At 32.3% G+C, this 16033-nt stretch overlaps 1 protein-coding gene across 1 annotated transcript in view; it reads right to left on the reverse strand.

The window, feature by feature from the left end:
- Positions 1-985: 985 nt before the first annotated feature.
- Positions 986-16033, reverse strand: part of LOC134276493 (uncharacterized) — a 37667-nt gene continuing 22619 nt past the window's right edge. The window contains exon 12 of the mRNA XM_062758743.1: positions 986-1259. Coding sequence (XP_062614727.1) covers positions 1210-1259 — 50 coding nt within the window. The 3' untranslated portion in view covers positions 986-1209. The remainder of the gene's footprint in view (positions 1260-16033) is intronic.

The following is a 16033-nucleotide window of genomic DNA, read 5'->3' on the forward strand; positions in this document are numbered from 1 at the left end:
GTGCCAAGTTAAATTGAAATCAGACCAAAACTGTAGAAGGAGTAGCGTTTTAAAGGAATTTCACAGAAAATTCTATTTTTAGTAACCATGGCAACACCGTTCACCGAAATCAAAAACCGATGCACTATTCTATGTATCTTACTGTAGTCTACTCGTGTGCCAAGGTATATTGAAATCAGACCAAAACTGTAGAAGGAGTAGCGTTTTAAAGGAATTTCACAGAAAATTCTATTTTTAGTAACCATGGCAACACCTATCATCGAAATCAAAAACTGATGCACTATTCTATGTATCTTAGTGTAGTCTACTTGTGTGCCAAGTTATACTGAAATCAGACCAAAACTGTAGAAGGAGTAGTGTTTTAAAGGAATTTCACAGAAAATTCTATTTTTAGTAACTATGGCAACACCATTCATCGAAATCAAAAACCGATGCACTATTCTATGTATCTTAGTGTAGTCTACTTGTGTGCCAAGTTATATTGAAATCAGACCAAAACTGTAGAAGGAGTAGCGTTTTAAAGGAATTTCACAGAAAATTCTATTTTTAGTAACCATGGCAACACCGTTCATCGAAATCAAAAATCGATGCACTATTCTATGTATCTTAGTGTAGTCTACTTGTGTGCCAAGTAATATTGAAATCAGACTAAAATTGTAGGAGGAGTAGCGTTTTGAAATATTGTTTACAGACAGACGGACAGACAGACAGACGGACCGACAGACAGACAGACAGACAGACGGACGCCGGATGCATTACTATCGCATAAGCTCTTCTGGTCTCTGACCAGTAGAGCTAAAAATTATATGATTTTTCTGAGTTTTAATATTTTTTTTTCTTTTTTAAAATACATCTTTTGATTTCTCTAAGTGGTCATTATTGTAAAATATACTTTTTCATGTGATATTAAGAAAACCAATCAGTTTAACGAGTCACATAGTAAGAAAAATATACAAATAAAGCCTTTTTTAGGAGGTCGATTACGATTAATATTGAGCTAGATAATCACTTTTAACTGTTGTTTAAAATCACACATAAAGAATGTGCAGTTGTATATCTATACTAGGGAGTACAATTGTTTGCTGTAGGTACACATGTACTGTAGAGTTGATTCACGAAGCGTTGAGGATGATATTAATCATCTTCGAACGAATGACAAAGTTGTTAAAAGAAGTTGAATGTCCCCAAAGGAGTTGATGAAATTACGATTTAGTCGTGTAGAGATCTGCGGTAAGGCTCGGGCACTGCCTCCAATAAACCTAAAAGATATTATCAAATTTAAATGAAGAAAACAGTACAACCCACACAAAAAACCCATCACATTACACACCAATATTTCACTTGTCAAATGAATATGCCATTGCAAGCCAGTATACAATAGCATGACAAGCATTGTTAATAGCACATACATCGCAACACATACTACTCATAAATAAAATTATGCTAATAATTCAACCCTCGTTTACGGATTCTCAGTGAGATTTTTTCCCCTATAATCGTGTTTAATTTTTACTTTCCTGTCCTTCAGTTTAAGTTAATGTGAGTAAAGACAGAGTTTATAATTATTATATAATACGTAAAGGTACTCAGAAAAAAAACAAAACATTAAGTACACATGGACTGCAGGAGAAAAAAATTATTATACATCCCGCTTTAACAAAGCAAGGTTATGTAGTGATTGGGGAGAAAAATAATGAGTAGTACTCATGGACTGCAAGAGAAAAAAAAATATCATACATCCCGCTTTAAAAAGCAAGGTTATACAGTGATTGGGGTGTTCTTCCATCCATCTGTCCATCCGTCCGTTACGTCTATAGGTCCATTCCTTCTCAATAACTACTTATACAATAAAATTTTAACAGAATCTTTACAACAGAATGCTATTGTGACCTCCTAATTTAATTTGATGAAACATATATGTAAAACCCCAAATACAAGTCCAAAAAGAAAAGAAAGGCGTTCTATTGCACTATGTAATAAAGAATGAATGAAAGTTTCATAGATATAGGTGAAATTGCAGGTGAGAGATGGGTACCCTTTATTGCATAAGACTAACAGTGTCCATGTTTTGCTACGTTAAACCCAAATATCGGCCCAATCAGAACCTTAATAAGATGTTACAATGGCATTTTATTTGTTTAACCAATTTTGGAAAGTCTCATTTTTTCACTGGTACAAAAGAAATTGCAAATAAGGCATGGGTACCGCAAATATTATAAAAAGAATGACAGAGCCCATGCAGGTTTTGCTATGGGACAAACCAAGTATCCGTCCGATCAAATCAAAAAAAAAACCAAACAAACAAACTAACTAACAAACAATCAAAGTACTCAGAAGTACAGAGAGCCGGGCTCATTTACAGAGTAGAATGAATTTCTTACATGAATCACGTTTATATTCTGATGAAAAAATTATTTTAAAACTATCAATATAAATGATAAGACACTGACAGTGAGTTTTTCAATCCTAATACCACGGTCCGATTTTGTCAGAATCAGAATTAATCTGGTACCGCAGCTGAATGTAAACAAACAGGCCAGTCTGGTTCCCTCTCCTGCTTTACCTCGTATGTGTAGAGAACTACGGTAACACTGATTATCAAAAATCCTTACGCTAATGAACTATGTTCTTTGACTTATGAAGTTTTCAAAGTCATTACTACTGTTTATTTTATATAGATAAAACTTTGTTTTATTTTTGTTGCTTTATTTAGCGTTTGTATTATCTCAAAAGCGGTTGAGAGTAAGAACTATATTTTTGCACGTAACTTTAAAATGGCGACTATGGGGTCAACATCCTGCCTTGAACAGGATCACATAAGCCGGCAATTGCTCTTTGAGCAATAAGCCCGGCTAAAAAAACAACAAACAAACAAAAAAAATAGGAGTTGCACAATGACACTTTGTGATAATGATTCTGTGACAGTTTCATTAAATTCACCGAGTTGTATGGAAGGTGTTGCGCATTAGAAATACAGATTCCTAACGTAATAGAAATAATAGAAAGAGAGCAGTGTCCATATTTTGCTATGACAAACTCTCAAGAACATGAAATACACCATGCACAATGGTTATATGTAAAAAAGGAATCTATGTAAGGATTCTATGCAGGTCTCAATTAATGTTATTCAGTAGTATAGAAGCATTTCTGAATTCAGATAAGAGATGGACCCCCCCACCCCCCTTGTTAAGAAAGAATGACAGTGCTATGGCAAACCCCAATTACTTATCCAATCAGATGAAGGAGGTGCACAATGATATTTTGCAACACGTTTTTAGTGAAAGTCTCCTTAAATTTTATTCATTGATACAGCGAGAGTATCGATAAGAGATGGGTACCTCAATAAAATAAAAAGAAAAGCAGTGTCCAGGTTTTGCTTGCTATGGGAAACTTAAATATCTTTTCATCAAATGTAGTTGACAGGTTTGTCATATTGAATCCGTAGGTTTAAAATCATTTTCTCTCTAATGAAATGTAAATCTTCAGGTGAAATGAATTAATAAGGTGGGGATGTACTGCAGTTCTAACAAGAGCACAGCTAAGTGGTTTTCAACCTTTTCTTGTAATGTTAAGGAACTACAGAATTATTGTGCTATGTATGAAATCTAAAAAAAATCCCATTGTCTTCTCTTTACAATACTGAGTATTTGAAATTGTATTTTATACGAAAGACATTTTATCAAGGCTTATTAATTTTTAAGAGATTTGCTTGTGCAAGAGATTTTGAAAAGCATAAACTTTTCAAGTATACGAAATCCTTTAAACATGTATATGCAAGGGATATATCATCTTGTAAATTTTGAATTTACTGGGGGGAGGTAAATGCAAGTAAATTTTGATTTACCTCCCCTAGTAAATTCAGAATTTACCACATGAGGTCTCTTATGTACAAAATTCCTGATTTAATCCAATTTTCAAGATAAATTGGTTTGTTTTTATGTGTAAAAAGTTTATTTTTCCATATTGGTAAAGCTAGAAATTCATCTGACGCAGATGGGATATTCCATGATATTAGGTATTTCTATGATAAAATTTTATACAAAAATAATATCTTGTGTGAATACCTCATTATGAAGACTATTTTTAATAAATTTTCAAAAACATATGAGTGTGAAAAGGCAAAGTATATTAATATAAGACACAGTACTACTGTACTATTAAAAGGAAACAGGTATACACAAATAGATAAAATAAAATCATCTGTTTTTTATAAAATTTTCATCGAAAAAAAATTTTTGAGACCAATAACGGAAAATTACTGGAGTGAATTGTTTGATACTCCCAGGTATCTATGGGCTTCCATATATCATGTGAAAATCTCGAAAATGTCTGATAAGCATATAGCAGAATTTAATTATAAATTATTTCATAAACTATTAAACAATAACCTGAGTGTGAGCAAGTGGAATCCAAATGTGCAAAAATTTTGTGCTTACTGTGGAGATATTGAAAATATAATACACCTTTTATTTAACTGTAATGACTCAAATTTTATATGGCATAGAATAAGTACCATTTTAGGTTTCAAAATAAGTTGGAAGCATATTGTAATAGGTTTTTATGAAAACACAGATTTTACCAACGGCATGAATACATTGATATCTTACATTGCCTTAAAAATTTTTAAATATAAGATGAAGTGTAGATTGACAGATACAACTTGTAACAAAGATTCCCTGTTTAATATTGTTAAATCATCTTTAAATACATATCAGTATATTGCAGAATTTTCATATAACAATGTACAGATTCACAAATTGCTGAAAAAAGTTTCTATTAATTTGTAAATGTAAATATATGTTACCAGCAGGTCCACAAAACCAGTTGTGGAGTCTGCGTGTTAGCATGAGGGCATTATGGACTCTTGAAAGTGTAGAAGGTGGCCTATCATGCTAACATAGGAGCATACTGTATTCTTTATAATTCCATTATACAAGCTAGCGTCTCCTATCTATTATTATCATCATTATTAGTATAATTATCATTTTTATTATTGTCTTAAATTTATTATATCTTTTTTTTTTCTTCTTTCTATGTGAAAAGAATCATCAAATATCAATGTATGAAGTTTATCTGTGTGTTATTTATAGCTTTTCTTTTTTCTTTATTAAATATGAAAAGAATCATCAAATGTCAATGTGTAATGTAGTTTATCTGTGTTATTTATAACTTTTCTTTTTTCTTTATTCTATGAATGTCAATGTGTAATGTAGTTTATCTGTGTGTTATTTATATCATTGTTTGTTATCAATAAAAGAGAAAAAAAAAAAAGAATTTACCACATGATAGATATCAATACAACCCGTTGACCTGTACTATATCTTTCTCCATAATTACATGATGCAAAATGTGAGCGATAATATTTTGATATAGACCATACTTTAGGAAATGTACAAAAATTTTTTAAAGAAAACACTATTTACGAATGCCACGGGTGTAGATATATTTGATATGCAAGTTACGCGGCCAACCTTATGTTAAACAAGTTATGTGATAGCCTAAGTTTTGAATTTTTATCATATATTCGTGGCACAAGTTTTTTTTTTTACCAATGCCACACTGCTACATGTCATTGTTTATAATAATATTTATAAATAGACAATAATTGAGTCTGTGGTTTAAAATTCAAAACAACATACAACAATTCACGAGCGTCATCAATTTGACCATTTCGTATAGATGTACACAGGCTGCAAAGTTCAGTCCGACACTTCGTTAGATTCATTTTGACGTCATGAATAAGGATATCCTATTTTCATCAAATACCAATTGTTTTCAACTCCTTGTAGTGTCTCTATTATTGCATATATCGATGAAAATCGCATAAAAATGGACCGGTACTTCTTTTAAATCAATTTAAATTGATAATTGATAAATAATAAATAAATTTCAATTGTTAGCTAGAACATTTCATGCATATTTGACGTCATTTCAAACTTAATGCTCCAAGAAAACCACTTTGTTTAAAAAAAACCGTTAATTTAAATCAAGTTTTGGTTTGTTTTGAGATTAAAATAATCATTTTAATCCGAAAACTCTACTTGAATGTTTCAAAGCTACTACAGGTTGTATGCAATACCTTCGACCTTTAAAGACCGCAATATTTACAAAATGTTCCAAAAACAAAAATCAAACTATTCAGACATTGATTTTAATGAGAAGTATTTCATTAATTAAGTACATGTATATCTAGGACCAATTACTTTGAAAAACATCCTTGTTCATGAACTTCTTGGTTTAATATACATTTGGAGAGAGACGGAGAGAGAGATAGAAATTTTCACTGGGGAAACTTTCTGTTGAGCATACCACCTTAATATAATAACCAAAATCCTCTGCTTGCACAGCCACTAGTCAATGTATACTAGCATGCATGCATATTTTGTTAACAAGATACACTCATGAAAGTACATCCTTACTTAAGTGTTGAATAATGTAATTCTAAAGTGTTTTAATTTGTGCAATCAAGACTGGCATACAAGTTGTCTCAAGGAGCAGTTATGGAAATTCCTGGTTTTAAATTCGAAACATGTACATTTCACTTTTCATCCAAAAGTTAAAATATCAAAAACATTTTCTTTTCTAACAATGAAATCCATTTACAATACATGTATACTGATAGATTTAACAGAAATAAAAAACAAACAAACGCAATCTTGTAATTAATTAAGTTTTATATAAGTATATATATATATACTTTTATTTGTGCTTTTTACAATTTTTTTAATAAAATATTTAGAATGTATTTGGAGAATAGCAATAAGTACAAATATAAGTACATATTTGATTATTTGAAATCCCATTGCAAAGAGCGATATACTAGTCAGGGGCATGAAACTCACAACTACAATGTATCATTTCCTTCACAAAGTAAAGACTACAGACTATCGTAAAGAGTACTTGTATATGTATTACATTATCAATCTTTTTCAGGAATTTCCATTTCCTTAAAAGTCTTATTCAAATAGTATCACTGTCTCTTAGAGAGTTAAGGAAATAGTTGATTTTGTTCAGATACACATATAGATGGTCCATAGATTAGTGGTCGATTTTCTCCCTAGATTGTGTCACTAGTAGAGCTCCCAAATACAGCTAAATATGACTACACGCTGTATATGACGAGAGTATATATCAAAACTGGAGATTATTTTAATTTGTTGTAGAAACCTATAGAATGGATACTAAAAATTTGCTAGGGTTCGAGTACAATATTAGCTTTCAAAAATTCAAGAGCCCAGCGCAAATTATATATAAATATATTATTTTCTCTCCATAACATGAAAAAACAAATTTGCAGCTAGAGTCTTTCAATTAATTATGAATCTTGCTGCAAAAAAAATTACCAAAAATGTCACATTAATATACATTAACATGCTAAGCCGACAAGTGCTCTCTGTTTTGAATTTCGAAATTTGCACAGCAAAAAATCTGGCATTTTTAAAAAGCTTTTATATTGGAGAATGTCTTCAGTTATATTCAAATAAAATCCACAACCTTGGTTTATACTTATATCAACAGTCTTGACATAATATTTGACTTAAATTTGAAACTTTTAAGCAATTTTCTACTTTTGTTGTAATTATGAATCAACAGAGTGAATATTTATTTGAAGAGTAAATTGTGCCATTGGAAAACAAAATTACTAAATATATGTTTATGAACCTCTCATAAAATATGTACCTGCTATGTTAAACTCACAAGTTGGTTGTATTTTATTTATCATTTAGGACACTGCCATTGATCCATGCACTTAAAGTCTGTATATCTGTTGTCAATTTCAGATATATTACATTGTTAAACCGTATTAGAATACCTGATCTTTTGTTTACACTTTTTTGACATATATCATTAAAAATTCAACTAGTGCTAATTGTAACGGGGACCGTTACAGATGTTCCCCAAACGCTCCCCAAATCCCTTTTATAGTCATATTCCCTGAAAGCGTAATTAAATAAGACAAACTTTATGCATTTGAGACTTTAACACCGTTTACCAGAAGTGTGCCATGTTCATTAAAATTTTATCACTGCACACTTGCGCATTGAATGTATGTGCGTAATGACCATATCATATTGTCTAAACAATCTATATATTTTAATATGCTAAATATTAAAGTATTTAATCCAAAAGTATAAAAAAAACGCTCATTCAAGTGCATTTTTGATTTTACCCAATTCACGTGCACGCACGTGCATACATGAGCATGGTGACCATACCTTCTTGTAGAAGTCCATTACATCTATCTATGTTCTAAATCCCACCCCGTTTGGTTGAAAACCAAGGGAGTTATAGCTGTTTAAAGTTTCAGCCAATCAGATTGCAGCGTTTGTACACGCACGTGTATGCATGTGCATGGTGACCATATCTTCTTGTAGAAGTCCATTATATATATCTATGTTCCAAATCCCATCCTGTTTGGTTGAAAACCAAGGGAGTTATAGCTATTTAAATTTTCAGCCAATCAGATTGCAGCGCACGTGCATGCACGTGATTTCATGATAATTCCTATATATCATTTTGTAGGATATCCTAATGCATGGCTATGTTCAAAGTTTCAAAGGATTTCGTCAAAAAACAAGAAAGATATTGAGACTTAAGTTCAGTGGTTTCAATAAGATTTTCAATAGAAGGAAAAATAGATGGAATAGCAGGAAACCAGTCTCGGCGAGGGGTCTGGGGGGCCGCTTTAGGCCCCCAGCAGGTCCAGGGCAGAGCCCTGGTAGGGGGCCCAGGGGGGCGAAGCCCCCCGGCCGAAAACGAAAATCAGCATTTTGGACTCATTTTTCTTACCTCTAAGGCCATTAAAAAAGTACCATTTTTTCACATTCCTGTCACTATCAATTATCAAATTTTACCTAAAAAGCCAACTAGAAAACAAATTTTTACCTTTTCACAGATTTGTTTGACAGATTTATGAAAGACTAAATTTTTTTCTTCTGAAACTAAGTGTCTATAAAAACATATAGACAACATGTATGAAATTCTAGGTAAAACATTATACTGGAAATTCTACATATTTAGTCCTTTTCACATAAATTGGTCAGGACTTTTATTCAAAATTCAAAAAAAAGATTATTAAGTTAAAAATTTAAGATTTTTAAAACACTTTGGTGATGAACAGTACCCCCCAAAAATGGAAAAATTCTGCAATATTGAGACTTTTCATAAAATAATCTTGACGATTTTGTACAGATTGTCAGAACAAAAATATTAAGAAAATGGAATTTGATACAAAATACTAGTACATTAAAACCTTTCCAAATGTGAAAATAATATACTTTTCCTGTATTTCAAGAGATCTTGCACGAATAAATGAGAATGAAATTTCACGTTTTCAGTTTGAGGAAATTTTGTAAGAATTTCTACGTCTGAGTCAAGATTAAAATATTAAGACTTTTATTCGTAATGATTACGTCTTGGCTTAACATTTGAGATTTTGTGGAAATCCTGTAAGAATTCATACATTTTTTCGTAAGGTCTTAATCACCGGGGAACCCCTCACTTAATATTGAGGCTGCCGCACAATCAATTTTCAATAGAAAATTATAAAACACAAACAAATCTTTTCGGAAGGGACCATTTTTTATGCCTCTTAACGTATGTGATCTCAAACGCATGTGTTACAGCAGCAGCACGTTTCTCCACGACTTCGCTCAAATATTCGTTGTCCGCGATGCCATTACATGACACTATCGATCTAATCAAACTTCCTTGAAAAAAGAGCGCACTCAAGGGAAGCTACTCTAAATCATGGAAATAGTTGCGGTAATGATTTCACGTATCAGCACCGGCAAAATTCTTATGACGGAAATTTCATAGCCGGCAAAATTTCTCGTACAGGAGGTTAATTTTGCCGGTTGCCGGCTCTTATTGAAAACACTGAAGTTTCAGCCAATCAGAGCGTAGCGCACGTGCATGCGCGTGAGATCTTCCCATATTGACCACGTCATCTTGTTTATACTACTAATACATCCTTACATTATGAATTTCAAAACATTTCATCAAAAAATAGAAAAGTTACGGCACTATACATTATATTTGTTATTCACATGTTGCACGTGCGCGCTCTTGCAAGCACGTGCGCGCAAAATGACCTTCGTTCCGCAAATCTACATAACATGTCTACTGACCCTAAAAACATTTCACCTTAGTTGGATGTGTAGTTTACGAGATCATTCGCGGACAAAAAAGTGCCCAGGAAGAAGAAAAATAATAATAATAAGAAACAGAGTAAAAATTACAGATGTTCCCCAAACGCTCCCCAACTCCCTTTTGGTGCCATATTCCCTGTTATCTCTATTAAATAAGAAATATTTTATGGAATTTAGACTTAATCAAGGTCTTCCAAGAAATATACAAAATATATTAAAACTAGTGCTAATTGTAACGGGGACCGTTACAGATGTTCCCCAAACACTCCCCAACTCCCTTTTGGTGCCATATTCCCTGGAAGCTTCATTAAATAAAACAAACTCGATGCATTTGAAACTTAAAAACGTTTACCCAGAAGTGTACAAAGTTCATTCAAATTTTAGCATTGTACGCGTGCGCATGTGAATGCATGTGCGTAATGACCATATCATCTTGTCTACACAATCTATATATTTTAATATACTTAATATTAAAGTATTTAATCCAAAAGTATTAAAAAGATACGCTCATTCAAGTGTTTTTTTTTTGATTTTGCTCATTTCACGTGCACGCACGTGCAGACATGAGCATGGTGACCATACCTTCTTGTTACATCTATCTATGTTCTAAATCCCACCCCGTTTGGTTGAAAACCAAGGGAGTTATAGCTGTTTAAAGTTTCAGCCAATCAGAATGCAGCGCACGTACATGCACGTGTATGCATGTGCATGGTGACCATATTTTCTTGTAGTAGTCCAGTATATCTATCTATGTTCCAAATACCATCCTGTTTGGTTGAAAATCAAGGGAGTTATAGCTATTTAAAGTTTAAGCCAATCAGATTGCCGCGCACGTGCATGCACGTGTTTTCATGATAATTGCTATATATCATGTTGTAGGATATCCTAATGCATGGCTATTTTCAAAATTTCAAAGGATTTCGTCAAAAAACGAGAAAGATATTGAGACTTTAGTTTTAGCCAATCAGAGCAAAGCGCACGTGCATGCGCGTGAGATTTTGCTATTTTGACCATGTCATATTGTCTATGCTACTAATATATCCTTATATTATAAGTTTCAAAGCATTTCATCAAAAATTTAAAAAGTTACGCCTATATCAAGTAAATCAGTCATTCCACATGTTGCACGTGCACGCTCTTGCAAGCACGTGCGCGCAAAATGACCTTCATTCCGCAAATCTACATAACATGTGTACTGACCCTAAAAACATTTCACCTTAGTCAGATGTATAGTTTACGAGATCATTCCCGGACAAAAAAGTACCCAGGAAGAAGAAGAAAAATAAAAATAATAATAATAATAAGAAACAGAGTAAAAACAATATGTTCCCCAACTTCGTTTGGGGAACATAAAAATAGGCATTGCACGCGTGTTCATGTGCGTAACGACCATATTATCTTGTCTACACTATCTAAAATTTTAATAATATCAAAGCATTTAATCCAAAAGTATTAAAAAATGCACTCATTCGAGTGTATTTTTTATTTTACTCATTTCACGTGCACGCACGTGCAAGCACGTGCATAATGACTACACCTTCTTGTAGGAGTCCCTTATATTTATCCAAGTTCTAAATCCCATCCTGTTTGGTTGAAAAACAAGAGATTTATAGCCATTTGAAGTTTCAGCCAATCAGATTGCAGCACACGTGCATGCGCGTAATTTCTTGAAATTTTTCTATATCATATTTTAGGATATCGTAATGCATGACTATGTTTTAAATTTCAAAGCATTTCGTCAAAAAACAAAGGAGATATAGCCATTTAAAGTTTTAGCCAATCAGATTACAGCACGCGCGCATGCGCATGCTTTTATTAAAATTTTAATATATCATGCTGTAGATCTTCATAATGTAGGACCATGTTCAAAATTTCAAAAGATTATGACAAGAAACAAGAAAGATATTGAGACTTTAGTTTCAGCCAATCAGAGCAAAGCGCACGTGCATGCGCGTGAGATCTTGCTATTTTGACCATGCCATCTTGTTTATACTACTAATGTATCCTTACATTATGAGTTTCAAAGCATTTTATCAAAAAATAGAAAAGTTCCGACTATATCTATTATATTGGTTATTTCAAGTGTTGCACGTGCGCGCTCTTGCAAGCACGTGCGCGCAAAATGACCTTGATTCCGCAAATCTGCATAACATGTCTACTTACCCTAAAAAGGTTTTACCTACCTCGGACGAACAGTTTACAAGATCATTCCCGGACAAAAAAGTACCCAGGAAGAAGAAGAAAAATAATAATAATAATAATAACTAGTGCTAATTGTAACGGGAACCGTTACAGATGTTCCCCAAACGCTCCCCAAATCCCTTTTGATGCCATATTCCCTGTAAACTTCATTAATAAGACAACATCTGTGCATTTTTTACTTTTACAACGTTTTCCCAAAAGGATACCAATTATATTCAAATTTTAACATTGCACGCGTGCCCATGTGAATGCACGTGCGTAATGATCATATAATCTTGTCTACACTTTCTATATATTTAAATATACTTTATATCAAGCATTTAGTCCAAAAGTATTTAAAAAATCACTCATTTAAGTGTATATTTAATTTCACTCATTCCAAATGCACGCACGTGCGTGTACGTGCATGATGACCATACCCTCTTGTAGGAGGCCTTTATATCTATCTATGTTCTAAATCCCATCTTGTTTGGTTGAAAACCAAGGGAATTATAGCCATTTCAAGTTTCGGCCAATCAAATTGCAGCACACGTGCATCCACGTGATTTCAAGAATCTTTTTCTAAATCATATTGTAGAATGTCCTAATGCATGACTATGTTTTAAATTTCAAAGCATTTCGTCAAAAAACAAAGGAGATATAGCCATTTAAAGTTTCAGCCAATCAGATTGCAGCACACGTGCATGCGCGTGATTTCTTGAAATTTTTGTATTTCATATTGCAGGATATCCTAATGCGTGACTATGTTTTAAATTTCAAAGCATTTCGTCAAAAAACAAAGGAGATATAGCCATTTAAAGTTTCAGCCAATCGGATTGCATTGCACGTGCATGCGCGTGATTTCATGAAATTGTTCCATACCATATTGTAGGGTATCCTAATTCATGACAATTTCTTAAATTTCAAAGCATTTCGTCAAAAGACAAAAGAGTTATTGAGTTTTTTGTTTCAGCCAATCAGAGCAAAGCGCACGTGCATGCGCGTGAGTTCGTGCTAATTTGACAGTGTCATTATATTAACACTATTAATATATCCTCATGTAATGAGTTTCAAAGCATTTCATCAAAAAATGTAAAAGTTATAGCTATATTAAGTATATCAGTCAATTCACTCATTTCACGCGCACGCACGTGCAGGCGTATGCGCGCAAAATGACCTTCGTTCCGCACACCTACACTACACACCTATTAACCCTAAAAAGGTTTTAGCTCAGTTGGGTGAACAGTTTCTGAGAACACTCGCGGACAAAAAAGTACCGGAGAACAAATAAGAAAAAAAATAATAATAATAATAATAATAAGAAACAGAGTAAAAACAATATGTTCCCAAACTCCGTTTGGGGAACATAATAATAATAATAAGAAACAGAGTAAAAACAATATGTTCCCCAACTTCGTTTGGGGAACATAAATATAAGATTTTGGGCTTTATGCATATACACTGTAGTGGCCTTGATCATTTTTCCTACATTATAATAAGTTTGTACCTTTATGAACAATTATTTCTGGAATCATTAAAAATAATACTGTTTTTCATCTTACAGGAAAATAACTTTTTAATTAAACTCCTTATAATCAATTTATAGGCAAATATATGTGGTAATAAATATAATTGTTGCTGACTCATGCAAAAATTTATGTTGGTTAATTTATCTTATACCAGCATTTTAATGAACTGTTGTAAAGATTTTCATTAAAAAAATGAAATTCTTCAAATAATAACTCCTTTAATGATCAAATCAATTATTTCCGACAAATAAACAAGACTTTTGACCACTAACTAAGAGAATTCTTCCTGTTACCATCCCTCATTCAATGAAGTCTGCAGATTGATGAGTGGCTGTTATTGCATCAGATAATTTGCTAACAGACAGCAAAATGATCTCTGATTTCTTGAGGGTTTTACTTTTTCTTTCCTGAGGAATGGAAAGATATATCCTATAATGGGTGTAGGGTATACATTTTCATTTCCTCATAACTATATATAGAGGGCAGCATTTTATTTCTAGAAATTTGCTTTACAATTCTTACATTATATGTATTTATTTCCATTTCCATATTTTACACATCATTTTCGATATTTATTTTTGTACATTTCTAATATTTTTGTAGGGTACCTTTCTTGAAATTTAATTTTAATCAAGTAAATAAACATAAATTTCTTCATAGGATATAAATATTATATTTAATTCAAACCACATTTTTTAATAAAAATATTACAATACACTGTACATAAATGCATCAAGTCAAGTTTAAAAATTTTGCATAATTTAAATGATCATGCAATGTTTACCAAATTCAATGTTCCCCTGAACATTGTTGGTGACTGCACCAAATTTATGTAAGACATTAATTATTTATTCTTTCATTTTTTATGTGGGGAAAAAGTTAACAGTCTGTTTTCATTTTCAGAAAAGTACTTTATGCAAAATATTGGAGAACTTTTAGGTGTTGGAAATCAAAAGTTGAATATTTTTATACAAAATTCCAGATGTGATATGCAGCCATAAAGAGAACAGGCCTTATATTAATGAAAGCATTTATAACAATTATTCTAAGAAAATGTGATAGAAATTTTCAGAAGGTGTTGAGGACAAATTTTATAAAAGAAGCTAATTGGGGGAGGGGGGGGGGGCTTTTACTTTAACATGATCTTATGCTGAAAATTTGATTTCCATCTCTTTTGCAGACGATTTTGTTTCCATCTCTACTCTAAAATGGTTATTTATGTCAACTTATTATTGCCTAAATAAAATCACTGCAAGAATCACATATACATGTCTATTCTCTTCTTTTGCGTCTAGACTTTTACAGTACATACATGTAGGTAATTTTTATGCCAGTTCAAGGGAAGCTAAAGCAATAATATAAAGGTTTTTACGTCCAACTGTTTGCTTAATGTGCGAAATATTCAATAAACACCTAATGACCTCTATTATAGATTGCACCGATATAAAAGTACTAAAAGATAAAATTCCATATCAAATCAACTCCTAAAACAGTCATGAATGAAAGAGATTGTCTGAACATTTCACCAAAGATTCTTAATTTATTTGAAAGTATTAACAGTACATACATATCTATTTTATTTTGCTGTGGCTGTCCTCAAGGCAAACACCCTCTGCTTTCTGTACCCATTTTAAGCAATTAGTGTATACGCTAATCACTTTAATTATGTTTTATATCCAGTTTATAACATTAAGTAATGCTAAATGTAAGATACATTTGTCCTTGCTTAATTAAATAGAATAAGTAACAATACAACCTAGAGTCTAGCACCTTCTACAAACTTAAGTGCAAAACAATCTTGTTTTCATCAATTAGTACATTTATCAAAACATCCACCTCCAACTGATTTGGAGAGGAATCTCCAATAGGAGATCAAGGATTCAATCTCAAGTGTGGGAGCAAATTTGAAAATATTTTACAGATGCAAAAAAAAAAAGATCCCCACCTGACTTAAACAGTGGTATTTTGGTATCTAAAGTATTCATTCAAAATGTTTTCTTTTCGGTAATTCGTAAATTACTTGAAAAATAATTTTTGCCCTTTTAGACAGATGATACATGCCTGGATTGGTATATATTGTTTGACCAATTTTGGTTGTAAATGTTGTGACAAATAAATACATGTAACTAAAATATTAAGAATTTGTTAACTTTTTATGACATTTTGCGACCA

The sequence above is a fragment of the Saccostrea cucullata genome, unplaced genomic scaffold, assembly GCF_032062105.1.
Source record: "Saccostrea cucullata isolate Sc308-1 unplaced genomic scaffold, CSIRO_AGI_Scuc_v1 ctg734, whole genome shotgun sequence".
NCBI classification, from domain to species: domain Eukaryota; kingdom Metazoa; phylum Mollusca; class Bivalvia; order Ostreida; family Ostreidae; genus Saccostrea; species Saccostrea cuccullata.